This window comes from Buteo buteo, chromosome 6 (assembly GCF_964188355.1).
Source record: "Buteo buteo chromosome 6, bButBut1.hap1.1, whole genome shotgun sequence".
Lineage (NCBI taxonomy): Eukaryota > Metazoa > Chordata > Aves > Accipitriformes > Accipitridae > Buteo > Buteo buteo.
The window spans coordinates 3,958,020-3,985,416 of record NC_134176.1 but is presented as its reverse complement, the minus strand read 5'-3'; the positions used below and the strand labels follow the sequence as shown (position 1 = coordinate 3,985,416).

General features: G+C 48.1%; 1 protein-coding gene across 3 annotated transcripts in view; it reads left to right on the top strand.

Moving 5' to 3' along the window:
• Nucleotides 1-25,386, top strand: part of TXNDC16 (thioredoxin domain containing 16) — a 39,397-nt gene extending 14,011 nt beyond the window's left edge. For all 3 annotated transcript variants that reach the window (XM_075029479.1, XM_075029477.1, XM_075029478.1), the window contains 11 exons: nucleotides 254-314; nucleotides 1,682-1,823; nucleotides 2,635-2,781; nucleotides 3,283-3,342; nucleotides 9,546-9,714; nucleotides 10,218-10,354; nucleotides 14,881-14,965; nucleotides 19,153-19,291; nucleotides 19,911-20,071; nucleotides 21,637-21,827; nucleotides 23,249-25,386. In XM_075029479.1, the coding sequence (XP_074885580.1) occupies nucleotides 254-314; nucleotides 1,682-1,823; nucleotides 2,635-2,781; nucleotides 3,283-3,342; nucleotides 9,546-9,714; nucleotides 10,218-10,354; nucleotides 14,881-14,965; nucleotides 19,153-19,291; nucleotides 19,911-20,071; nucleotides 21,637-21,827; nucleotides 23,249-23,532 (1,576 nt within the window). In that variant the 3' untranslated portion in view covers nucleotides 23,533-25,386. The remainder of the gene's footprint in view (nucleotides 1-253; nucleotides 315-1,681; nucleotides 1,824-2,634; nucleotides 2,782-3,282; nucleotides 3,343-9,545; nucleotides 9,715-10,217; nucleotides 10,355-14,880; nucleotides 14,966-19,152; nucleotides 19,292-19,910; nucleotides 20,072-21,636; nucleotides 21,828-23,248) is intronic.
• Nucleotides 25,387-27,397: the final 2,011 nt, after the last annotated feature.

Below are 27,397 nucleotides of genomic sequence, written 5' to 3'. Positions count from 1 at the left end.
TCACAGAAAGGGAATCCAAGCCCCTTGCGAAATAGGCACGTTGTACAGTGCAGTCCCACTGGAAGGTCACTTGGAGCCTGTTTCTCCACCACTGACATTGATTCTGTGTTCCTGCAAGTTCTCGGGGGCCCTGAAGCATGACTCTGTGAGGACATGGTGCTGCTGAGAGAGGTGGGCTTGCCAGCCAGGCAGGCTGAATGGGGGTGTGACCTTGCACATCGCACCATCTGATGTTCACTTTGTATTTTGGAAGGGACCTCGTAGATTTGAACGTTCTGCTCCGGTCAAACGTTGCTCTCAAGACACCAGATGAGGTTAGATGCTGGATTTCTTTATTGTACAACTCTTATTTCCATATCTGGGCGTGGTGCTCTTGAGAGGTGTTGGGGTAATGCTGAGCTTCATTGTTATTTGACAGCCTTCCCAGAAGCTCAAGGGGAAGTGTCTCTCCTTAGATGCACGATGGAACTGCCTGAGGTTGGTACTGCAGAGCAGTTGTGCCTGCTGGTAAAGATAAAATACTGAGTTTATTTTGGGTTCAAAACGTAGGGTGACATCTCCACTACACCTTAAGGCAACACAAGGTTGTGAACTACCTAAGGTAGTAGTCCAAGTGCAAATTCCCTGAAGATTTGGACTTCTAAAGGCCCTTGTCACCTTAGGAAAGGCGTTCAAAAGATGGGAGAGGAAATGGGTGTGAAACTAAGAGCAAACAACCACAGGTCTGTGCTGAACTGATGTAACCGAATTCCTCTGGCAGTGATCTGGGAAAAGGACAGAGTGTAAGTGAAATGAGGTTGATCAAGATGAGCTAAACTCTGGAGGGACCTGACCCAGCTTGTGAGGCAAGATGGAATTCGGTGCTGACAAATGCCAGGGAGCACACGTTGCCCCAGATTACCTGAACTGTCACACTTATGATTGCGAAGATACAGGATCAGACCTGAACCTGAGCATCCCCTGAGGGCTTCACATGCCCTGGTGAGAGATGTGCATGTTGTGATTCTCCTCTTAGAGACAATGGGAGGTGCCAGCAGTTTGTCATTTCTCTCAGTTCATTATAAAATTCATTTTCTCTGAAATGCCTTTTGCTGAGACAGTGCCAGAACTGGTTTTAAGCCGACAAGGTCTCATTTCTGAGAAACACATTTTGCTCTTTTCTTTCCATGGACTGGCAGCCTGTGTACGCTTGGGAGCACTTTTCTTGGTTGAGCTCCAGCAGATAAAGGATTTTTTGTGCCAGTTTCTCAGGCTGTGATGGGCTGCTCTGACCCAGCCTGACCCCTCTAGAGGGGGGACAGCCGAGGGGACCCTGTACCTCCCCCCTCTCCTTCACTCTTTGGCCACTGGGCTTTTCTTTGCAGCAGTGGATCCACGTTCAGATGCTGGGAGGTGGAGCTGGTGTTTGCTTTCACCACTCCAGCCACAGGATCCCACATTGCCACAATTACTTCCTTGCAAGGAAACATCAGTCTGGAGTGAGAAAAACTCATGCACAGGTGAAACCAGGCCAAAGAAATGCACCCCAGAAGCTCCCCTGTTCGGCAGCTTTAGGAATCTGTTGACATACCCCAAAAATCAGGAGTGGGTGATGGTGCCCCATCAGCCCTGAGTTTGGTTTGTGGACAGAGTGGGCTCAGGGTGATGTTTTGCTCCCACTGATTTATTCTGTTTTCTTTAGGGAGTGCCAATCAAATACCTGGTCTTGGAAGACACTGATGAAGTTGTAACCCTGGTGGAAAATAAGAGCAAGGTCGAACAAATCCAGGAGGATGAGGAGGAGGAGGAGGAAGATGAGGGTGAAAAAGAGAATAACAATCAAGGTGCGCAACTAAACAGTGAAAAGCTGATTGTCATCAGATAGGACATGCAGTCAGCATCTGCTAGAGATGTGCAGGCATATGTTAAAGCATTAGAGCATACTTTTGCAAATCCAAGGCAAACCATCACAGTCACATCACGGTTGTACAAAGTGGCTCTTTCATTCTCTGCACATCACTGGAGTTTCATGACAGACAGGCATAATTTTTAGGGGAAACACCAGGGAGAAAAATCAGCAGCTGTTAGTGGAACAGTTGCAGAAGTGCTGCATGAGTTTCAGGGGTGCTTCTGTTTGAATGCATCCAGCTTCAGAGACATGAGGGATTTAAAGTGCACCCAACACTGTCTCCTCTTCAAGCATCAGAAGAAGAGCCTTAGAATTGTCAGTCCCTTTGGAAACATTTGAGACATGTTTTTGTAAAAGCTGTTCCAGACTTGCCTTCCCTAGGGAGAAAACACTGGCCCCTGCAATGTGTCCTTGAAGATGCATTTGTTTTCCATACAAAATTGGTTTTGTTTTCCGAAAGAAGTGACACAGGATCCTAGAGGAGCCAACATGCTTAAAGAATAGTGTTCAAATCAGAGGGCACAACTGGTGTGAGATGGCATAAGTGCATTTCAATGAGTTTGTATGTGTGTCTGTGCCTCTACTCCCCCATACGAGGCAGTTACCCCCCTGCTGACAGTCACCATGTCTCTGCTGAGAGGTGCTGGCTTACAAAAACGTGGCTGATGGGGTGGCACGAGGGGGCTGCAGTTCCCTCTGCCTTGTGTGCATACCTGTGTTCATGCACGGCTGTGGGTCCCTTGCAGACATTCAGGATGATCAGGTGGTGGAAGCAGTTTCCAGGGACAAGAAGCGAGAGCTGCCCCTCGAGCAGATCCGTGCCCTGACGGAGGAGACCTTCCACCCTGCCCTCTTGGAGACTGCCCGGACAGTGGTGCTGTTTTATGCCAGCTGTGAGTATGAAATGTGGCCTGGTTGTCCCTTCTCTAAGCTTGCGCTGCTCACCATCCTTTCCATAATGTGGTGATGCTGTAGACAAGTTTAAACAATAAGTGAGTGAGTGCTGCGTCGTGCCTCCTGGGCCTCCACCCACTGTTAGCAATCAGATTAAATCAGTTCTTCTCATTGACTGATACTGTGTGAAGACAATATCTCTCAGTATAAAGATACCAATGTTCATAGGTTTTTAACCTTCATTTTACAGGGACCGAATGTAGGACAAGAGGGTAAATCGTGGTAGCACGGGCTCATGGGATAGCCTAGACAATGTGGTTGCTGTCTGCTGCACAGAAGCATAAAGTCCAATTTCCCTCATTTCTTTCAAGTCTTTCAGAGCTTGAAGCACCTTAGGATGCAGAGAATCATAACATGACATTGTCAGTGCGAGGTGGGGCTGGTCTGTCTGGGGCTGGAACCTGTATGTTCCTCAGGGCTGTGTCTCTTTTGTGTTGCAGGGGAGGCAGTGTCCCTGGCAGTGCTGCGGTCTTACACCGAGGTGGCCGATCACCTGAAAGGTAAGGTGCCACAGGTCTGAGTGCTTTACAGCTGGCAGGCACCAGCCCTGGCAGTAGGAACCAGAAGACTGGGAGGATGCCGATGGTACCTCACTCCCTCACCCGGAATAGACTCGTTTTTTCCCCTCAAACTCTTGAGGAAGGCATACCCACATCAGGTTGCTTAGGAAGAGTCCTTTGTTTCTTATTTAGGGATCTTTGCGGTCCATTTGTGCCTCTATAAAGTCATGGGACTGGGAATGCAGCCTTCTGCAGTTGCCCTATGTTGTTGGTGTAAATTGGTACACACCAGCTGCCCAAACTGCCTTGCAGCTGTGGTGGCGATGTTGGTGGGCCCAGTGACAGCGTGATGGATGATGATGGTCATGTTGGTGGGCCCAGTGACAGCGTGATAGATGATGATGATGGTGATGCTGGTGGGCCCAGTGACAGCGTGATGGATGGTGATGATGGTGATGATGGTGATGGTGGTGGGCACAGTGACTACGTGATGAATGCCCAGGAGTATGGAGAGGGTCAGGGTAGAACACCAGCGGCAGTGGGTGACACAGGGTGGGCTTTGGAGCGAGGAGGGGCAAACAGCAGGCACTGTAGCCTGCGTCACGGAAACAGGGTCCTGTTTGTACCCCTCGGTGTTAGGTCCTGCACAGACCAAGGAGATACACTACATGCTGCACAGCAAATCAATGTGTTGGGTGGCACATCAGATCTCCTGTCCCTAGAAGTACTTGATCTGGAAAGGAGCAGTAATTGGCCCCGGCTTTGGTGGAAAGTGTGACAGACAGGTGTGGGCAGGCCCAGATCTACCAGGGCAGGATGGTGTCAGAGAAAGAATTTACAATGATGGTGCCTTCAGGGCCTGGAGACTGGCTTAATTACATGGGAAGTCTCGCAGGCGGCCACAGAACTCCATAAATAACATGTGACGGTGAAGAATCAGCAACACTTAAAAACAGCACACACTGGGTAGTCTGGTAGTAAAGGCAAGAGGGAGAGATCCTTCAAGAGGGTCTGAGCAGTTCCTAAGCAGTGTGAGCCCCAACTCAGCTTCATCCAGGTCTTCAGCCCCATCCCTCTCTACGGTTAGTGGAGAGAGGTGCGTTCTTCGGCACATCCATCACTCTTACATGGGCTGAATCTCCTCCAGAGGTGCCTCTTTCTTGCCCTGGCTGCAGGGGACACTCAGATGACTTCATCCCCAGCTCATTGCAACCTAGTGGAAAAGTTGCATTGATCTGGGTGAGAGCTGTTCTGGCACCCCTGAGGGTGGCCGGTGCCTTCCCTTGGTTTTTTTTCTTCATCGAGGCTCATTTCCTAGTGATGGTACTCCCCTGGGACTGGGGACCATGTCCTGCAGAGTGCAAGCAGGATTCAGGCTGAGGTCTCAGCAAGGGGGACATGTATAGAAGCAGCAGAGCACCCAGCCAGCTTTCTGGGAAGCAGATGCAATGGGAGCTGCTTACAAGAAACCCTCCTGGGAACGCTGCGGACAGTGCTGTGGTTTGGATGAAAGCGGTTCTGCATTCATTGTTTGCATGAAGGGAAAGTCACCAGCGGCTTTGATCTGGACTGAAATCCCAGGAATAAACAGGAAAGGTCAGGGAGGGTGGTTGTTGTTAGAGATGTGATGGTTGTTGATGGTTTGGGGTTTCTTTTAGACTCCCCAGCAGTCAGACGAGCTAAAGGAGCAACGTGGGAGAGTCAGTGCGTGAAACCCTACCTCTTCCTGAGCCAGTGGCCAAACCTTGGCTGATTCTGTGTGGCCAGGCTTTCACCATGTGTTTTTTGAATCATTTGATAACAATCTCGGTACATGGAAGCAGCCACAGGCAGATTCTCAACAGAGATTATGAACTGATTGGGGTCAGGGCCTTTCCTCTGTGATCAGTGAGGTCCTTCCGAAGACTCCCAGGCCAGATGTGACCTGTGGAATGACTCCAGTCTGCTTTCCCTGCTGCGGCCTCGGAAAGGATGGAGAACAGCTGCGTTAGGAGATCTAGAGATCCTTTGTCTCTGCTGCTGAGGGACCCCCAGTCACAGGCGGGCTACCAGGGGAGCTGGAAGACCTAAAAGGATGGGGGTCCCTGCGGTCTCAGTGATGGCCAGGTTGAGGGAAGATAAAGTGCAAGGGACAGAAGTCTGGATCGGGAAGAAGATCCTGAGCTATGCAGGACTGAGAATAAAACACAGGGTATGGCTTTGGGGCAATCTCTCAGCTTCCCCAGAAGCCCTGGTATTTCTGTCTGCTCTCTGGGGTGGAGCTTTCTTCCTAAGGGCTGAAAAGCCAAGACCAGCTGTCTGAGGCATGAATCACTCACTCTAGAGGCACATTTTGAGTTGCAGAACCAGGTCCCACTTTTGATGCCAATTCTTTGTGCAAAATGGCACAGAGAATAGGCCGTATGAGATCAAGGGCATGGGGGAGGTTGGAGACTGGAATGACCCTGTGAATTATCCAGTAACAGATGTTCAGCAGATCATCACAAAATTAAGTTTATAGCCCCCCAAGTGTTTTCCCTTTGTTGAGAGATCCAATCTAGCAAGACATAAAGAGAAGCATCTCTGTCTTGCTGAACTGAGCACATTTTCTGCTCTTGCAGCAAGAGCATGCCATTCTCACTGCCACTGGGGCTAACTGCTGCAGCTCTTGTTTTCATCTGCAAGACGTGAATTTATGGAAGCAGTACCCCTGGGACAGGGGAAGAGGATGTGAAGGTGAGACAGTGCTGAGCATTTCTTAGGTGTGTGGCCTTTTTTGCAAAGAAGAGAGAAAACCGGTATCTAAGAAAAGCAATATACCATGATGAAAAACAGTTCTGCTTCCCTCTTCTGTGCTTGTGGAGTCTTCTTGTCTAATGACTTCCAAAGACAGGCGTCTGAAGTTGTAGTTCAAAGGCATGAAAATCACCTGTGTGATTTAGCAATGTATATTCATGGAACCTAAATCTGAAGTAAGGATTTAGGAGTCTATTATGTGATGCTGTCTGGGTAGTCGTTTCCCATTCTGTATGGGATTCCTCCTCTTGAAGTGCAGCACTTCATACATAACTTACTTCTCTTTAATGTTGTAGCCTTTGGACCAGCTCAAGTGAGCTGTTTCTAATGCCAGTCCTGCCCTCCAAAGGATTAGACATTTAAGGGATTGTTGATTTTTCTTGTTCCCTGTAGCACTGATGATTTTTCTCGTCCTGGTTTTATAAGACCCCTAGGACAGAGGTTCTCGCTGTTGCCAGTTTTAGTAGCACCTAAAATCACGAAACAGTAGGATCTTGGGTTTCTCTTTCACCTTTCTTCCCATCCAGCAGCTCAACAGTGACCACAGGGCTGAACAACCTGTTGCTGAGTTACTCAACTCCTGAAAATGCTGCTCATTCACTAATTAATAATATGCTCGTTTAGTAATTAATAATATGGTGCAGACTGTGTTGGGAGAGTGATCATCCTGTACAAGGTGTTTCTCAGGCCAGATGGGGCTCCTTTGGAGCACTTTTGATACGTAATCCCCCGAGGTAGTATCCAAACACTAAAACTCATATTTGAGGGACCTTAGAGCAGCCTTGCAACTCAATTTTAATGACACATCAAAGCCCTATTTCCATGTCATTATTTTTCAGAATTGGGCAAGAGACAAGATTATGTGGTAAGAGATGATGAGAACCAGCTATACTGGATCAGAGGTGTGAAATAAATAAATCCAGGGGCAGGCTTTTAATTTGAGATGTTATTTCAGAGCCTGGAGAATGACACAAACCATTTCTACTCTCAGGGAGTGTTTTGACAGCTCTTGACTGTCTGAGTGGAATTGCAGACCCTTAGCTCCGTGCTGCTGCTTGCTTTTTCTGTACATGAGTTTGACACAAGGCAGAACAGCAGCAAACTCCTTACGTGAGCTGCAAAGCAGAACCTAAAATGAGGATTGCAGAAAATGGTCCAGCAGGATGCCAAGGACATAGGGATTGGGGATAGGAACCCATGCTAAGGTCACGTCTGCCTCACCCTTGTCTGTGAAGATGCCTTACCCATCCCTGGCAGGCACATTTCTAACCTGTGATTAAAACCCTTGCGCAGCTTCTCTGCCAAAAAGATTCAGCTATGCTTGGTTCTCAGTAGCTTGTTTTAATATTTGGTCAAACCTCCCCACCTGGGAATGGGTTGTTGCTTGTCCTTGCCCAGCTGGCAACAGAGTGATCTCACTGTCGCCTCCAGAGCAGACTTTGCATATTGTTAGATTTTATTGTTTCTTTCTTCCAGGCAATTTCCAATCAAAAGAAACACAGTTCTTTGGGTTGTTCCTCAGGAGGCACGTCTTCCAAATTTCTCCAGATTCTCTCTCATCTGCTTAAGCCTTCCCAAAAACATGTTTCCCTGCCTGACTTGCTGGGCTCTGCAGAGGTCTCACTGGGACAGAACAGCGTCATTTTCTTCCCATCTATTGCAGATGCTGTTGAGGGTTCATCCCAGAATGAGCTTTGCTCTTTTCTGCAGCACTGATGATATCTGTGCATCCTGCTTCTCATTACAGAACGCTGCTGTTTTTACACTTTGCCCTTCAAATTGCTTTCTGCCCCTCTGGGCTTGGGATCGTTTGCAGATTGGATGTGTATGTTTTATTCCATCAGCCAAGCCTTTAGTGAAAATACTGATGAGAATCAAACCCAGCACAGGCAGAGAAGAAAGCTTGGCTGTTTTGATCTACTGTACTCTTGAGAAATCCTCATCACCTGCCGTGACCCTGGTTTCTGAAGGACACTTTGCAATGGTCTGCCTCCATGTGTGTACTTGTCTCTAGGTTTCATCCCATTCTTCCCATGTAACTGTTGAATGCTGTTCAAAGAAATTTAGGGAAGACATGAAGATTTCTGAGATATAGCATTCCTGCAGTGGGCATGGACGACGTATGGCCTGAGGACTGTACGCAGCCCTGCTCTCCTTGGTCAAGCCTGCAAGCAGGTAGGAGGCAGGTTAGGCAAGGCTGGCAACCAAGGGGTGGTGGCTAGTGAAGCTGGTGATGGTTCATCTGCCAGCTGGTTAGCACAGGCTTAGCCGAGGACCAGCAGCAGCATGTGCTGGTCATCGCCCAACCTGCAGATGAAAGAAAGGCTGATAAGGACATGCTGGAGTTGCAGGCAGAGTGTCTTGGGCTCATGGAGAGTGTTCAGGGAACCAACCTTCATTTGTTTCACTGCTTATGAATCCCTTGAGTTTATCGCTTTGGTGAGACCCATAAAAAGTTTTTTTAGTAGCAGGAACCAAAGTTGGACTGACTGCTCTGTAAGTTCCAAGTGCTCTCCCTTTCCCTTACCTGTGAGACCCCAGGCTCTTTCTTAAGGTCCTAAAGGTACCTGCTAGTGGCTTGGAGATGGGCAGCTTGCATAAGTAGGATAGGGTGAATGCCATCAAGACTGCCAGCCTCTATTACATCTATCATATTTATGTGACTTTTAATTGCTCCTTGTGTGTTGGGCTTCATGTTTTAGGTAAAACAGCCACTTTTCAATACTGGGCAGCTTATAAATGAAAAAGCCTTGAATGCATCAGCCTCCTCCATGCCAAGCTTTATCTTTCCTCTTTCCTGTAAGCAAGGGCCTGCATTGTTTCTTTGTCTTGGCCTTATTCCTGAGGTATTTCCAGTACCTTTCCTTACTGCCTTTTATGCTCTGGACAGTTGCCTCAGGGTTTCATGGTGTTCCTTTGAGTAACCAGCCAGATGTGAATGTCTCTGGGAATTCCGTTCTGAGAAGTGCGGCCTATCACTTGCCTGAGTTTATTCTCTCCATGGTCTGTTGTTTGGATCAATCCACACCTACTGGGGTATTTAATACATTCGCAGGCTGGAAATAGTTACTATTATGCTGAAAAGTGTATGGCATGAATGGTGCTATATCCGTGAATGATTTCAAGAGGGAGATAGCCTGTACTCAAAAGTATTGTGTATTAAGGGCTGGATTTTGACATCTTGCCCACACAAAGCAGCATTTGTCTCCAGGAATGGTCCAGCAACTTCTCAGCAGTAGCCTACCTGGGCTCACTCTTAGTGCTAGGATCCAGCCCTGTAGGATGCACGCCAAAGCAAATAGGAGTTCTGGCAGCATTAATACAAATATATGCGATAATATCCAAAGAAGCTCACAAAAAGCTGTTTTTCAATTGTTTCTTTTTTTTTGTCTTTCATATTATTTATATGTATTTGTTTTCCACTCTAGGAACTCGAGGGGTTTTGCTGTCTCGAGTAAACTGCTGGGACTGGCCTGGCGTTTGCACAAAAGAGAATGTCACTCAGTTTCCTGCCATCAAGATTTACAAGAAGGGAGAGCGATCAGTCATGTACGATGGCATGTGGGGAGCCGAAGAACTGACCAGCTTCATCATGCTGTAAGTGCCTGTTAATAAGTCCCCACACGGTAAGATTGGCACATCTGCTAGATGATGTTCTGGATTCTTCATGGCCTGTGTAATGGAAATCCTTTTTGGAAAAATAATGTCAGATCTGACTGTAGACCTGGTTTGGAAATCGGCTTAATAACTTCTTGTGCTTTTCAATGTCAGGGAACATGTGTTCTTGGGCAGTGCATCCATCTGTTACCACTTTCCCTCTCTCTTTGCTGGTATTCCTTCTCTGTTATTTTTAATGGGGATCCCAAGGATCTCAGAGCAACCAGTTTGGCTCAGGGCTGTTCTCTCTTCTCCATAACCGTCTCCAGTGCCTTTCTGTGAGTAGGCATTGCCCTTCCTTCCCAGGCAACTGATTTTTGTCATTGAGGCATAACAGTTGTCATATTGGGTTGGGGCATTGTTGGACTGAGGTTGCACTTTTGTCTCTTCATCCCAAAAGTGAAGAAGGTGGCAGCCCGTGTTGTTTCTCTGCCTCTCCATAGGAACCGAGTTTCCTGCCCTCTGAAGCTGGCCACAATTGAGGAAGCTGAAGGGTATTTAAGAGGAGAGTTTCCGTCTGAGCTGTCATCCTATCACCACACTTCGCTTCTAGGAGTATTTAGCACAGCCACGAGTGAAGGTTAGTGTGGTATTTGTGGGTTAAGCACTTGGCTTCATTCCTGATGGGAGAGGGATGATTCCAGGTGCTTGGAAGTTCCTCTGTGTTTCATTTTCTCTAAGTGTGTTTACTCACATCACAGCCTGCCTGGCACCACCCTTTTTATTTTTGCATGAAGAAGGTAGCAGGTGATTCCAGATGTGGGACCTAAGGGCCATGTTATGGCTCAGAGGACATTCAGCTGCCAGGCATGTTTACTACGTCCAGCATGGTAGCATCTGACAACCCCAACAGAAACTGAGACATGGTGCTTGGTGCAGTACAAAACAACAGTGCCCTGGGTGACCTGTCTCTGCAAAGAAATTTTTGCAGATGTCCAATCTGAACTTACCAAGCCACGATTTGTGCCTGTTGTCCCTGTTGTATCTCCTGCCCCTTACCGTGACGAGTTTGGCTCGATCCTCTTTATGAGTCCCCTTCAAAGTAGTTGTAGGCTGCCACTAAATCCCCTCTTAGCCTCTGACTGAACAAGCCCAGATCCATCAGCCTCTTCTTGTAGTCCATGTACAACATGTCACAGCATATTCTTTCTTAAAGAAAGCCCTTTCCACTACTGGACTGATAGTTATCTTGCTGACTCCTCCTCCAGCAAATGTGGTAGTCTCAGTCCTCACAACCAACACACAATCCAAATCCTTTTTAAAAAAAAAAAAAGCGGCAAAGCAGCAATAAGATAAAATACAAATTTCTTACATCAAAAGGAATTAAATGTGAATAACTCAATGAAATCCACTTGTGGACTTCTAAAAAGGTGGGCACAGCCCCCAGAGTAGTGGACATCAGCTAGAAATGCTAAGCAAAGTTTGTGGAAGGAGTGTTCTGAACTTGTTTGAATTTGTCTCACTTTGTAGTTTCAGTCCATATAGTCCTGACCAGTGGCTGAAATTTGGAGCAGTCATGCTCTCCCTCCCCTGCCCACTGCATAGGGTGCTGTTAGTCACTCCGATGCTGCTCCAGTATCATTCCAGTTGCATGCCATAGCTGTGGTCTGGGATCCACTGGGTTTCCACAGCCTTTCTGAAAGATGGGAAAATTGACCCAAGAGCTACAGTGATTTTTCATGTGACAATCATACCTGTTAACAAGGGAGAGAGAATGAAGTCAGTCTGGAAAGGGAACCTCAGGCAAATCCACAGCGGAGAGCTAGGACCCCTGGGAATTACTGCATTTAAAAAAAGGAGAGTTTTCTGATCTGTCTTAAGATCAAAATTTCAGACTATTTTTTATTTTTAAGCTCCCTTGTGCCTGTAAACTTTCGTTAAATGCAAACCAAGCTACTTTCTCACATGAGGAGGTCCAGAGGGAATCCACTGAGCACAGAGGTAAGAACAAAATTAAATGTCTGGAACCAACTAGAAAACACTTGGGTTGTGTTCACCAAGCCAGCTGACAGCTAATATGCCTGCCTTCTTCTGGAGGGTCTAAGTCTGTTAAATATAGCAGAAAATCTTACTGATCTCAAAAAACCTTTAGCCCATTTCTCCCTGCTTTTCATCAGCGGAGCTGCAAAATCTCCCCTCTATTCCAGATAATTCCACTCTCTGCAGTAGTGGAGCCTGGATTAGCCCCATGATAGGACCTTGGGCAACATGGGGACAGTGAGAGGGGTTCATGGAAGGAACCTGCCTGGATCTGGCTGGATGTGTGAGCTCAAGACTCTTTCCTATATAGGAGAAGTTAATTTGCTTCCGTGCTAACAAGAGTCTTGGAGGTTTCCAGACGGCTCGGTGTGGAGCCCACAAGTTTGCCTCTTTCCTCGGGGCGCACTCGGTCTGCAATCTGGAATGGCATCCGCAGTCTGGGGTAATGCAGTTGCAGCTGCCAAGGGAGACGAAATACGTGATGCTTTCACCACCTGTAACCTGCGGGGTGTTTGAGTGTCATGCAGAATGACCCGAGGGAGCAGAAAACTGGAGCCAGCTGTTGTGACATCAAACCCAGGCCAGAGTCAGGGAAACCACATTGCTGCTCTTATCAGCCCGCAGACTTATCTGGAATTTCCAATGATTTTCTGACGGCAAGAATTCCTGCTCTAACCTGAATGAGCAACGTGCCATATCATGGCCATTTCTAGTTAACTGAAACAAAGCAACGAGATGTCCAGTTAAATAAAGCCCTGGACTTCTTCCAACACTTAGTGTCAGGACTATGTTAAGAAGTCATTCAGTGGGTCTGAGCTACAAGAGGCTTGTCGGAAAAATCATAATTAAAATTTATTACAAAGAGGTGAATCATGTTACTAGGGCAGTGAATGAGCATTTTCCTGGAAACTTGGAGAACTTATAGGAGACAAATTTGTTGGCTCTGCAGAAACGGAAAGCATACTTGGAAGTAAGACTCTGTCCTAAACTGTGCAGCAAATGTTTAAAAATACACCTGTGTTCTGCAAAGCTCTGGTACCATCATAGGGCTTGCCAGCATTGGTGTAAACAAAGTGAAGAAGGTATGCAAAGATGCTACAGGTGCTGCTGGAGAGCATGGTTTCATGAGATGCCTTCTGCTAGAGGGATAAGGGGTGATGCTCAGATCCTGCCTCTGAAAACTCTGCAGGAGCTGTAGACCCTTCCTCATCTGGCAGTTTTATTCCTTCTTGTTCCCAAATCCTGCAGTGAAGTTGGGCTTGTGCAATTCGCGGTGGCTGTCATGGAAGGCAGCTGGGATTCCAGCTGGAGGCATCTGCTGCAGCACATGATCAGGCCCTGCGGGGAATTAAAACAGTGCTCTCAGGGGGGACTAATTTTCTAGGAAATGTTTAAACGGCTTCTTTAGAAGGGCTTCGTGTCTGTAGTGGAGGGTTTCTTGCACAGCAAGAGATGGTTGCTGTGAGCGGTTGAGAAATGAAGGCTGGTGCGTGGCTCTGGGTCTGGCACAGTCCCCAAAATATGGAAGAATTTGGAAGTGTGATAGGGAGGGAAGATCTCATCAGGAATGACCCTGATGCAAGGAGTAAGCCTGGACTCTGCTGAAGGTTGTCCTGATGTAGGAGAGAATTCCTGCAGCCAGGGATGCTGCAGGGCACCGCTTGAAGATGAGCTTACGTCTCAAGCACGTGAGAAATGCTCTGCTGAGGAAATTTGGTTGCGAGCCTGGTCTTTCCATGTCAGGCTGTGTCCTTTAGTGCCTTATGGCACAGGGCATGCTCACGGTCTGCCCCGTGGCCTTTTCTGTGGTAGCTGGGGCACAGACAAGTTCACAAAGGGTTTGTTGGTGAAGTTCTCGGTGATCCTTATCAGCTGGTCCTATGGGTTGCTTTTCTCTCAACACTGATAAAATCAAGTGACCAAATAGCTGGGAACTAACGTCAAACTCATCCAACGGTGGTTTCTCTATGACAAGATGAACTAGCCAAGCTGTGTCGCCAGCTTTGTTGTATGTGTGTTGTTTCCTACAATGTCTGAACCCTCAATGAGCCACTCCTTTAAGGATCTAAGCTTCCATTTGGAAAGGAAAATAGTATAAAGGAAAGTTTGCGGTCCCTGTGGTTCCAGGGGAACACAATGGAAAATACGGCTTTGAGTGTAGCTGGAAAGCAGGAGGCAAAGAACCAAAAAGTGGCCAGTTTTGAGCCAGCCTCAGTCTATTGAGGTCTGAGTCACCAGTCCCAAGAGCTTGGGCTGGCCAGTTGTGATATGACGGTGAACATTATGAGGAACACTAAATAGTATCTCAATAAAATCTTAAGTTATAAAACAATATATATTATGGCTGTATCTGAGATGTAATCAATTTTTGGGAAAATCTGACTTCTCCAGGGGGTGATTTCTTAGTGTCCTTAAGTCAGAAGAGCCTTTTTTGTTGCTTTCGATTGCTCAATACAAAGGGGGAGGGAGGGGGTGTTGAAATCCACCCCATTTTCACCCTACCTTTGGCAGCAGCAGTTTTGATCTTTGATCTATAACTGTATTTTACAAGCTCACACACAATGGCTTGCATGTTCTCACAAAGCTTGTCCCTCCCATGGATCCAGCTGCCTAAACCAGGATATTTTCTGATGGCATAAACCAGCTCTGGAACCAGCTTCATTTCAGGGCTCTGCTATCAGTCTCTCAACATGGGTAGATGCAGCTGTGGTGGATCAAGAAAGCCCCAACCCATCCTTTCCTCCCCATCCTCTACCTGACCTTGCCGTCTCGGTAGGGCAACTGGTGGACCATCGCAGCTGCTGCACATGGGTTTATGCTGAAGTGTGTTGGCAGAGGTGCTGCCCTCTCTTTGCAGCTGCACAAAGCGGTGGAGCACGCTGTGTCTGCAAGGCATTTTAGCTTTTTGACCTTCCCTATCTTAGCTGGATGCCCGTGACAGACCCTGCCTGCTCTAAGGAACTGGATAAAACCAAAAGGACTTGGGGGAGAGGTTGGTTTATCTGCTGGGCACTTAGCACTACTCCAGTTAAGTCACCATCAGTCATTTCCAAAGGGTCACTGGGATTTATAAGATTTCTAATTAGACTTATAATTGGTCTTTTTGTATCTTTGTCTTTCTTACAGCCAGGGAAGCTTTCAAAGAGGCAGGAAACATCTTAAGTGGCCATGTAACAATGGGGATGTATTTCGAAGATGATGCCTTGGCTTTGTAAGTTGGTTCTCTTTTTATCTGATGAGAATTTAAACTGATCTGCATTTAGTGAAAGCCAATGCCTAGAGCAAGTGTCACTGGCCAGGCTGAGTGTTTATCAGCAGCTCTAAGCAGCTACGAGTGATTTAGTCCTGTAGGGAGATTGGTCAGGACTTGGCCAAAGGGAGATGTAGCCCTGGCTCTGCCACCGATTTGCAGCTTGTCCATGGGCAACTCATTTAGCCCTGTTGAAATGAACAGTCATCTCCCTTCCTGCTGTTTAAGTTCACTCTGGGTATTTTCAGTCCTCCAGCCCTGCCAGCCCCCATGCATCTGTTGGGTTCCTCATACAAACAGGACCAAACTTTTATGGAGGAAAAAACAGGCTGGAAAAATGATATCCTCTAGCTAGGATCAGTGTGTGAGGAAGAAAAAACAATTCTGCCCTTCTCTTTCCATCAGGAAGAGGTGATGAATTGCTACTGGTCTTTTTCTTTCTGCAGTCCCTTCAGCTTCTCGTCTCCTCTTCCCTGGCCTGATGCTGGGAAAGTGCCAGTGAGGATAGGGAGGGGGAGCATAAGGGGATTGCTGCAAAGCCAGGGCTCTAAATGTGAGTCTTGCTCTGATGGTTGCCCCCAGTTGCCAAGAGCAGCCAAAAGAGAGGCTCCTTGTGACTACTTGCAGGCTTTCTTGGGTAGCAGTGGAGTGGGCATTGTGTCTGGGTGCTGGAAGATGGTTTGAAAGACCTGAAATAAATGCTCTCTTTCCATGGAGCTGCCTTGGTGTGGAGCAGGCGGCCTTTCTGCAGCACTGGGAAAGGTGTTAAACCCCTTTGGTCTCATCCAGCTTCCCGGTGGGCGCTCGCATCTGGCTGTGAGACGTTTGCAACTGCCAAGGATGGGGAAGAACCTACCTCTATCTTTTCAACAGTTAATCTTAATCTTTTTTTGCTTGAATGACGAGCTCACGCGTTTCCCTCCCTCAGCAAGAGCAAAATGTTACCGCCGTTTCCAGACAGAGCTCTGGGGAGGTGCACCCTCTTTCTGGAGGAAGAGTGCTGGAAAAATATAGCAGCCTTCCTCCTGTTCGTATGGTAAAGGCAAAGTCAAGGCTTTTTCGGTCAGTTCCTGACTGACTAAGAGCATCAATTGCAGCCCTAACTTTAAGCCAAATTGGAGCTAATGGGATCTGAGCATGTATCAGTCCATGCACTTAACTGTGTCATTAAGACTCACTCCAGCAAGGGGCAAAGTGCTTTGGATTAGACCATGAGAGATGCTTCAGTGCCTATAAATGCAGCTAGATCCAGGGGGAATCTTCAGCTTGTCCTGGCATCTCATTTCCGTCAGGAATTAGCTATCAAGGCAGAGATAAAAATCCCAGAAGGTCCTTGGCCTGTTTTCCAGGTGTGGGTTTAACAGCCAGTAATGCAACAGTGAATTATTTTCATTAGTTTCTTACAGATGCAATGCATCTCTAGTGTGTCTGACAAGACACGGGCATTTTTGTGGCATGCACGGAGAATAAAAATGCAAATATCTTGCTAGTACGTCTCTATTAACCAAACTGTGCTGATAGAAGTTAAAAAAAGCAAAGAAGGGCAGGGTGATCTCACAAAACAAGATACCAGTAGAAAAAGCCTGTGTTTTCTCAGCAATGACATGGAAGAATACACCTCCATCCTTCTGCTCCAGCCGCAGTCTGCAGCGTGCTCCTGTTTAGTTGGAATAGTTAATACAGTTTATATAGATATTCATTCTGCCAAGTTTGGAATTTGGCTGTGATTTGTGGGTGAAGCTACTGTAGCTGGTCATCTTTGCAACTGTAAGTAGAAAGTAAACACTTACAGGAATTTCTTATGCAAGAGCCAGGCTCACTTCCCTTCTTAAGAAAAGAAAAGCTTTTCTTCTGCTAAACACTCAAGGAGGAAATGTTTGTGACTCCCAGGTCACGGAAAGCTGAGTCCTCTCTTCCCAGAGAAAAAGGTATACAAAATACACAAAGAATGTTGTTAGCAAAACTGTTTGCTCAGCAAGCACATGCTCGGTTGGTAACTAATGAAAAAAAAAAGCGTTAAGGAAGAAATGCTTTGAATGAAGTAATTATTTATTTCTCAAATGCTTAGATGTCATAGATTCCTGCCAAGTATTTGTTTGCAGATGTTTTTGATTTAAATGCAAGTCTCATATTACCCATCGAATGCCCCTGCTGTATCAATAGAAAGCTGTGGTAAGCAACAATACAACCACTTGGTACCAATAAGATGAGAAGTGATTTCAGGGTAGGCTCTAGCTATTAGGTGGGGAATTTGTTGGTTTTCTGGCACTATGTAATAAACTTCCTTATCAAAGGCTGCTGAACAAGTTGATGTATTTAGACATAGGGAGCAGGAGTCCTTACCTCCTCTGAGAAGTCATCAAGGCAGAGTCTCTTTAAGACCTGTGGAAGTCTGAGAAGTTCAAAATCCCTCAATTTAAAAATTTTCTAGGGTTTTACCATTCTTAATTGATTGAAAATACAGGTTAATTTGAAAAACAACAGAGAGGAAAGTTAAGGACCTTCCTAATAGATCAGAGGATTCCCAGCCGTGACCAGAAGTGGGAAACTCAACTTCCTTGACTGGTGGAGCTCGGGATTCTGGGCAGAAAGGGGAAAGCTTAGCTCAGGGCTGGATTTACAATGAGAAATTTTAAAAAGCAGAGGATACTGCAAAAAGAAACTGAAATGCCTCGGTTAAATCCAAGAACAGTTTGACTCACAACATTTGAAGGCCTCAGGGAAGTCCAAGGTCATTCATTACTGCTGCTCTTTATCAAGACATCAGTGCAGATCTTGGGTGCCCCTTAGAAATTTGCAGTGGGTGTATTATTTCCAGATGGGTAAGTGCTGTGGTGGAGGAAGTGAGAGGCCTACGTATGAGCTGAACATCATGGAAATGTGTTACCTGTAGTTCCCTCCACCTGCTTTGTCACTGATGACCTAAAACACCAAACACTGAGATTTTTAAAGCAAATTTGAACAAATCTCCATCCCATTCAGAACTGCTGATATAAGTGTCCAAACTGAACTTGCCTGAGCAAACCATGGAGGGAGGTGCAATTGGTTGTAACATGACTTTTCTCTGAGCTGCCTTTGCAGTAGGCTGAGTCTGTGTTGCATCTTCCTCATATGGAGAAAAAAACAGATGGACCAGATTACTTTTGAAAAGGAAATCAAAGGCTTTCCACGCCCCCCACCTCCTCAACCCAAAACGTCCTTACACCTTGCTCACTTCCCCAGCAATTCTGAGGTCACAGCCTTTGAATAATTACCAGCAGCCTTGAAAAATAGACTACAGATGTCCCCCAAAAAACTGTTGAGGCAGCTGACTTCCTCTGTCACGCCCTTCCTCTGGGCACTCACATCTGGAGCCTTTAGGACTGAAGTTCCTCAAACTTCCAGAATATTGCTCTCCCATCTTGATGTACCCCCTGCCCTTTCATTGCTCAGACTTCTCCTATTTTTGCTCTTTCCATCTTCTCAGCTTTTCTTTAAATACCCTTGAACCAGAAGAACCCTTCTTAACCAGAAGAACACTGGGGAACAAAGGATGAGCTGGTTTCTCCACCAAGAGTATATCTGTGCAGTCTGTGTGTGTTGCTCTAATGCAGAGCTGGACTTCAGCAAAATTGCCCATGTTCACCAAGTCAAAAATTAGATCTCCTGGAGCTTATTTTGTGTAGGTTGCTGTCCCTCAGATGGAGTCTAAGACCTTCTGTTTGCCTTGGCTTGGGAGGCAGAGTAAAGCACTGGGTGTGTATTTGCAGCACCTAACCTTAGGTGTCAAAATGAAAGAGAAGTGCCAGCAAATAGTTTAGATGGTGGTGTTTTGAATTTGCCCTATTTAGCTGTCGATGTCTTTTTTTTGCAGAAGAAAGTGCCGTTTGTGTGTGTGTGTGTATATTTAGCATCTGGTGCGAGCTGGGTAAGTGCTTGTTTCAAAAGGGGACGAGGGAACACATCAGCCCCATCTCTCCCCATCAAACCAGGACTGTGCAGGGGCTGGAGACTGGGCAATGGGCAACATGACCCTTTCTTCCTGCAGGTGCCTGTGCCTCTACATCCCTGTCCCCACTTTTCACTGGGAGAATGCCAGCTCTGCGTACAGCAGATCTGGTGTGTGTCAAATCCCCTGGCTGGTTCTTGTTACCATCCCTCTTTTTCAGATCCCGTAAATATGCAGTGTCTCCCCCTGCCCTCCTCCTTGCCAGGAGCGGAGGTCGGAGTGTGGAAGGCATCGCTTTGTCCAAACAGAGCGTGCAGGACATGGTGCAGATGATCAGATATGAATTGCTGGACATTTTTGTAAGTACAAAAAAAATATAGTGTCCTTTTTCCATTGCAGTAATTTGCAGAACTGATTATAGCGTGGAGCTGTGCAAAATAAATATGTTTGCTCATTATTTCTATCATGCTGAGTTACGTTTGTTTTTAGATTTTATGGCTTGGATCAGACAGTCTGGACAGAAATCTGCTGTTTGCGGTGTGGTCTCGTGGGAGGAGACCCTGGGAGTTGATGGCCTGGCTTGTGCTCGTAGTCACAGACCCGCTGCTGTGGTGGCTTGGCCTCTCGCAGGGTCTGGTCCCTGCCTCTTGCACATGCCTTTCAGAGACTGGTTATAGCCATAACACATGGAGCTGGGCTGAGCTGACCTTGCTTCTGCCTTCTCTGCTCACACCCCTTCATCTCAGAGCGCACAGCTGCTCATACAGACTTGGCTTGCCATGGGCAGGGTTGGGCGTAGACATCTCCAACGTGCACCAAGATCCCAGCACCCACACTTGTTTTCAAGCTGCTTGCATTCAACATGGACACTACAGCCTTGCTTTAGCCCCTGCACCCCTCGCGTAAGGACAGAAAGTCTAATTTTGTCTTATTCTCCCCTCCCTATAAACCCCAACTTCTTGTTTTGATGTCTCGCAGCCAGAAATCACCGTGCAAAATCTGCCCCGCTACTTGCAACTCAGAAAGCCCTTCCTCATCTTATTCAGCGATGGTGACATCGGTCAAATGGAAAGCAAGGAAATGCTGAAGCTGGCAAAAGGAAGACCCCAGCAAGCATTTGTGGCTTGCTGGTTGAACTTGTGAGTGTGTAAAAACCTCTTTTCTTCTTTCCGTTAGCTCGCTCTTAGCATTTCAGTGCAAGGAAAATACTGAATCTGCAATTACTGAAAACACTATCTAGCTGGTAATGTGATTATTCGGTCTGAAATCATCATGAGTTGGGAGGTCAAATCATTTAGCAATGATTCAGTATGTGTTCTGGGCAGCTGCAAAATTGCATAACAAAGTAAAATTAGTAAATGTTTAATTGATTGCAGAAATAATTTTCAGTAGAGTAAAATGTTCTCAAAGATATAGCATAGTAACTTGACCCTGGCTCTGGTGTTATTTGTATTTTCGTCACTTGTGGGGGGGAAAAAAGTAAATTTGCCCTCCTGGAGTATCTTGGCTTGTTTATTCCATCAGCAGTTAGAGGGAAGATCAGCAGGGCAATTACCGATTGTTGACTGGGGGAAAGAAAGTTTTCAGAAGAAGGGACAGCCAGAAAAAGCCCCATAAGGCAAACTTAAAAAATATTCAAGAAACAAAATGAATCCAGGAGCTAAGAAATAGAAGGTTGTAGGAGAGGGGATTTTTTCCTAATCCTCCCCTCCCTGGTTGCGTTTTCAATTTTTAGCCTCTCTTTGTTTTGCCCAAGCCCAGAGACACCTCACTGCCTTAATCATAACGTGCTTTGAAGTCTGGGAAGCGCCTCGCAGCGTGGGCTGAAGTTTAGCTAACGGGGAATACACATGTTTTCAAAGAGAAGACGATTTGTTTGCCAGTAATGCACAAGAAACGAGAACCCCTGGAACTTCCCCACCTACACATCTGCCTTTGCTCTCCCTTCCTGAGAAAGAGCGAGCTGTCCTTTGTCAGAGCAAAAGGGCATGGCCACAAAAGAGGGCAGAATACAACCATTGGCTCAGAAACAGAAGCATAGTCCTAGAAAGAGGTCCTCATTTCCATGGGAGAGCCAGCTCAGACCTCGAGCATCTCTCTTAGCCTGAAAATAGTGCCGGAAGCACTCAGCATCTTTGCGGGCTTCCTGTCCCTCCATCTCGATATCCTCTTTTGGCTCTCTCTGTGACACTTGGGGAAGTTGCCATCCCAGCAACTTGGGCTTTGGGGAAGCCCCCAGCAGCTGCCCAGTGGCTGGACCACCTGAGCACAGCCCTCTGCATCAGCCCCTGCCTTTCCACCCGCTGTGGACTTGCCGCAGCTGTGGGGCAGTGGCAACCACTGGGCTGGAGGGAGCTGGTAGCTCTCCCTGCAAGCAGCGGGGCTGCAGGACCTGTCCCGCTCCTGTCTTAAAAACTTACGGTGGAGAACATTTCACACCTTCCTGCAGCGTTTGCCCCAGCTCCTCCTGCTCGAGGATTTCTTTACGCATCTAATCTGCTGTCTGCTCCCTCTCCATTGGACTCTAATGGCTTGCTTAAGGCATTGAGCTTATAAATAACGTGATGAGCTTCTACAGCCATCCCATAGGCAAAAGTGTGTGCTTTGCTGGATGTGGCCTGAGGGCTTTGGCGCTTGCTTGGCTCTCAGTCCTGTTGTGCTGCCAGACCGCTGGTGAGCGAGTTGAATCTCCTTTTCCCAACAGGAGGAAGACTCCAGTGGGGCGCGGGGTCCTGAAGGCATACTTTGCCACCATGCCTTCGCTGCCTGTTCTCATCTGGGTGAAGCTTCATGCCGGGGGTCAGGTATTCAAGTTCCCATCAGAGCAGTCCATCACTGAAATGAACATCTTGTCTTGGCTGGAGAAGCTAAAAGCAGGACTGGAGATTCCCAGCAGTAAGTGGACACACTTCTGTAACGTTCCTAAGCATGCATTGTTAGCTCCGGTCTGTTTATGAGAAGATGCTACGTGCAATAAATTGTCTCCCCTGGAATTTAATGATGGAAAAACTGGCTATGCTAGCGTGAGCTGGAGAAGTACAAATAGTCCGGCCAGAAGAGAATACCCGCATTCACGAGTGTGCTTTGGGACTGTTTAATGTTCAGAGCCAAGCAAGAATAGTTCTGGATCGACATCCCTTCCCCATCATAATCCCCAAACCTGGCTGTGCTCTCCAGTTGCTGCGAACAAACCTTCTGAAACACAGCTTGCTAATAGAAAATCTCCTGACTCCCAGCTGTCAGCATAAGAAATAGCTGCTCTTTAGGCACCTTCCAGCATTTTTTTGGACGGGAAAGGATAAGGAAGCTGGTGCTTTGCTGTGGTCTTTGAGACATAAAGGGTTGGCTTGTATTGTGAAGCTTTTCACTGCATCCCTCCTGCCTTGATCAGCCTGCTGAAGCTTTGGAGGAAGGCAGCACAGATGTGCCTTCCTCATGTCTTATGTGTAGCCAGGGGATGCTACAGGGATCCCGGGAACTGCTGGCTGCCAGCCTGCTTCAGGCTCCGGAAAGGCAGTGGGGTTGACTCCACTTGATGCTTGTGAATTTTAAAACGAGCCTTTCAAAGCAAGTGTTTCCAAAAGCGTGGCAGGGTAGGATGTGTAGGCTCTCGCCAGAGCTGAAGACACCATTTCTGACCCAGTAGTCGCTGGAAGAACCCTGTAAGCCAGCCGTCTTCCCACTCCCACACCTCTTTCCATTTCCACTGCTAAAGGCACCTGGCTGTCATGTAGGTCTCTAGGAAGGGACCTTAGTTTTCAGGGGTGTCAGAGGGGTGAGCTGATGGCTGAGCCGCTCACCACACAGCCAAGGGCTGTGCCAGCCATCACAGCCTCCTTCCTCAGGCTTTTAAGTGCTACAAACCGTGTGATCAGTCTTAAAATCATAAAAAGGTCACCTAATGCGACCACTTCCTCCTGGTATGGACAGGAGTCTCCTCTCACTCCTAATGGCATCTCAGTAATGCACAGTCATTAACACAGTTATCTGAGACCCGAGTGAAACATCCACCCACTGGTGGACAGAACCCGAGTGTGACCTTTGCAGTGGGGGTGTCTGAGGACAGAGGACCCCCATAGCCTTCAGGGAACAGAGCCTTGGCCAGCTCCAGTAAATACTAATGCACCCCTGACTGGTTTCATTTGGGTGGTGGTATTAGTTTTGGAGGAAAGAGGGTGATCTTTAAGAAAAGATCTTTAATTTTGCGTTCACTGGAAAGGGCAAAAAAAGCCATAATTGCTTCAAAAGGGAAATGTCCATGGAGTGGGGCTGCATAACTCTTAACTTTTTAACACGGGACTGAATTTGCTTCTCAGGTACCTTGTCTGAGGAGGACTGGAAACCCCCTCTCCCTGCTTACGACTTCCTTCAGATGATGGAGACTGCCGTGCCCGAGCTCCCTCTCCACACCTCCCACCGCCATGGGGACACACCGGGGCGGCACCCGCCCGAAAATCCAGGAGGGGACATCATGGTCCAGGAGGAGCCATCCCAGGACACCAAGGCAGAGAAAGTCGGGTCCCCCGGCAGGGACCTTCGGGGGACAGTCCCGAGGCTGGCGGCAAGGGAGAAGCAGGGCAAGAGACACAGTGAGCTCTGAGAGCTGGGCATGCCCCTGCCGGGGGCAGTGAAAGATGTGGGACGGTGCCCAGAAAACCTTCTCACTTTCCCAGCCCTCCGTGAGCCTTTACACCAAGGAGTGAAGTGCTTTAAGCAGTAAATTAATGGTGAAGGGATAAAACAGCCCCTAAGTCTCACTGTGAGTTCCCTGCTGCAGTGTGCTGGTCATTCTGCGGTGGCTGTGATTTCTGATGCCAGAAACATGTCCGTACACCCCACACCTTGGCCCCCCCGGCTGCTCCTAGGATTGCATTGCACAGCAAGCGGCGAGAGCAGATCTGCAGGGAGGTTGCTGCGAGGGAGCTCAGCCCACCCCATAGCTGGGGGAGAGATGGAGTAAGCTCACCACGTGCTGGAAGCTCGCCTGTGCAACGAGCTATACTGGAAAAGTCAGTGCAGCCCTGGTCTATAGTTTCTGTATGTCTCACACAGGCACTTTGGTCACCCCTGAGCAAGAAGGCGTGAGTCATTCCAGGATAAAGCATTTTCTGTTCCTACGGTTGCAGTAGCTGCTCTACTGATGCATGTCGGCAAGCCCTGCTCTCAAAATGTGATTATATCTGCACTGTAACCATGTGGAGCTGGGAGGGCAAGTGTGCCACCCATCCCAGGGCTGCTTAAACTGGCACCCACTGGTGTTTACACCTGACTCGTGAACTGAATTCATGAGCGTGTTCATCCTCGGGACTAAGAGAAATATCTGGTTAAAGCAGTTTTATTACAAAGGCCAGAGCTCAGGTCATCACAACAGCCGTGAATAGCTGGGACAAAAATCTCCCAGAAAATCCCAAGGGCAGGCAAGTCGGAAGGTGGCTTTGCTCAGTGCTGGCATTTTCTTGGGTACAAGCCTGGGGGGTTATTTTCAGCCTCGATTTTTCTTTGCTATCGGTGACAGCAGCAAGGTTGGTGCCTCCTGAGCTGGGGACAGTGCAGGGAGTGAGGTCTGCAGAAAACCCAGCGCTTTGGAAACGAGGGGAGGGAGATGAAGGGCAAGGCCGGCAGTGCTGGAGACAGACCCTTCTGAGGTGGGATGGAGCTGCTTCACATCCATAGCTAGATGGGGAGACGCAGGACCTGGGGAAGTGGCTTTCCAGCCTCTGCCCATCTCCTGGGGACAGCAAAAAGTCTGTCGTTCCTGGCTGGAGGACCTGAGCCTGCAGACCAGCGTGGGATGTGGGCTGGGGAGGGCCGTGTGTTTGGAGGGAAGCTTTGTCTAATCCCACCCATGCCATGATCATCTTCCCACCCCCTTCAATAAGCATCTGCTCCCTTCCACAGCACCGCTGAGAGGTGCCAGAAGGGTTGGATCCTCCTCCTCCTCCTCCTTATGGCTCTGAAGTTACTGGGGAGGGGAAAAATTGATGGTAAGGAACTGCCGAGAGCATTGTAAAGTCTGTATTGCTTGTCCTGCAAGCAGCCCACATGGTTGGGAGTATTTTGAAATGTCCAGAAATAGACCATTAGTCCTGGGCTCTCCTTGAAGCCCTTAATTGAAACAGACCATTTTTGGACTTAATGACAGGCTTAGAGCCAAAATGTATGTATTTAAAGTAATAAAATGTAGCATGCAGATCAGAGGCTGCCATGCAGCTGAGCATTCCCAAGGGAAGGAGTAGGTCAGGGCGCGAACAGATCCTCCATGAGTTCCCGTCATTCCTCTTCTGTATAAGGTCGTTACACTGCTGGGCTCTACGAGCTGTACGTTGGTCGGTTCCCACCCTGTCCTTAATGACGCCACTGCTGCCGTTACAGCATCACTCTCCCACTTGGTGCAGGTGAAGTGCGATATTTGGGCTTGTCATTGATGTCTTAAATAAATTCTATCTCAAGTACAGTCAATCTGCATCTGTCTTGGGCGCACCGTGGTAAGCGGAGGGGCTGGTGTCCTGGGCCAGGGTGGCTGGGATGGATGCATCCCTACGGGAATGCTCCCCCAGCCCACCGAGCCCTGTGGCAGAAGGATCCTTTCGTTCGGCAGGGTTTGTGCAAGATAGAGGAGCGTTCCCACGTCCCCGCTTTTCTTGACCGCACGTCCTTTTTCGATCGCAGCCCTTCGCCGTGCAGCATCGGGGCAGGAGCTTGTCACTAGGGGTCAGTGCCACATCTTGGTTATGGCTTTAAAAATTGCTGCCTCTCCAAGTGCTGCTTAATTGATGCTGGAGCATTGCCACCAGAGCGATGGCAGGTCGGGAACGGCTGTCCGGTGGGGTCCTGGGGGGGATGCTGGTGGCTGAGGGGCTGTTTGCTCCCAGGGGTAGGGGCTGTAGCAAACCTGGAGGGTTGGGGAGTCCCAGCTCTACAGGCTTCAGCCCCCACATCAACAGCGGGATCCACCAGCCTGAGCCTCCCAGATGGGTTTGGGGGTGCCAGGAGCCCCAAGCCGAGCCCAGCCAGCGGGTCCCTGCAGCTGCCAGCGCAGGCTCCTGTGGTGACATGGGGAAAGGACGTGCTTGTCCGTGTCCCACCGCTGCTAGCGTCAAACTGGGTCGGCAGCTGTGTTTGCTGGAGCTGCTGACTGTGAGCGTGAGTGCGGGTCAGGGTCCCGGACCACATCAGGGTGCATGGGCCTGGCTTTGAGTTTGTTGTTGTTTGGGGTTTTTTTAAATACAAAAATGTCTTTTTTATTGCATAGCACAAGCAGGCACTTAGGGAAATCTATTGAGGCATCTATGTGCCAGGATATGTACGGACAGGGAGAAAACGTGAGGGATATTGGGGACAGTTTGATTGTGGTCTGCATCCCTCAGATGCAGACTCTTGCACTAGGTTGTTTTTAATAGCTATGGCTCTGGGGACAGACCGATGCAGAAAGAAATGTTCAGTGGGTGTTTATGGCCTTGAGTGAGAAGCGAGTTGGAGGAAGGAGAGCTCTGGACCTGGGGGGCAGCTGCGAGGAACAGAGTACATCCCACCGGGCTTGAGGAGCGGGACGCCATCCTGCACACATCGCTCAGCAAAGATGCAGAAGGCAGCCAGCCATCGCCAGGGGGACGGTGTATGTGTCTACTGCTTCTCTGTGTGTCAGCACATACTAATGCTAAAGTGAGGCAAGGTCGCAGTGAACGCTGATGCTATCAGCTCCTTTTTCAACAGTTTGCACTAAAAGAGGTGTCTATTTGAGTAAACCATAGATCTATCTCTATCTCCTTAGGTGATGCTAGCGAGGTGCATGCTGAGCTGAAGAACTGATTAATTTCCTGGCAGATGCGGTATTGACTATTTGTGGCTTCAGACCAAACTCTTCTTGTGACGGTACTTTACTTCAGCGCTATGCTAAAGGTGCACAGTTGCATGGACTTCATGTACTTTGGGAACCTTTAAGGGGGTGTTTAAATGTCAGTGGTTGATCAGAAGATAAAATTATGATACACACACACACACACAAAAGGATTATGTGCTTGTGTGCTTGTCCTGGAGAACAAAACAATTTAAATTATTGTCTGAAACAAAAGGAAATTCTCCATGCGCTGTGGTCTGTCTGGTCTTTTGCCATCCTTGATGAGTCCTGCAGAGCCATCATCATCGGTTAGGAGGGAGGAAGGCTTGCAGCAGCAGTGCGAGGGAACATTAAGGGTGCACGTTGTGTTTTCCATGTTTAAAGAGCTTTTAGAGGAAGGGTTACAGAAGTGTCTCTGCGTGGCTGGGCCAAGGGGTGGTGGATTGGAGAGCATGAAATCCCCAGGGACCCGGCTGCAGGACGGAGGTTCCCATGCCGTCTGCTGCCCTGGGGTGTTCGGTGCTCGCTGACTCAGGAGCCGGCACGCTCCCACCTGCTCCCACTGACGTCTCTACTGGGTGCTCTCCAAACCATGGGATATCGGGAAGCAATCACGGCGTTTCTCCCA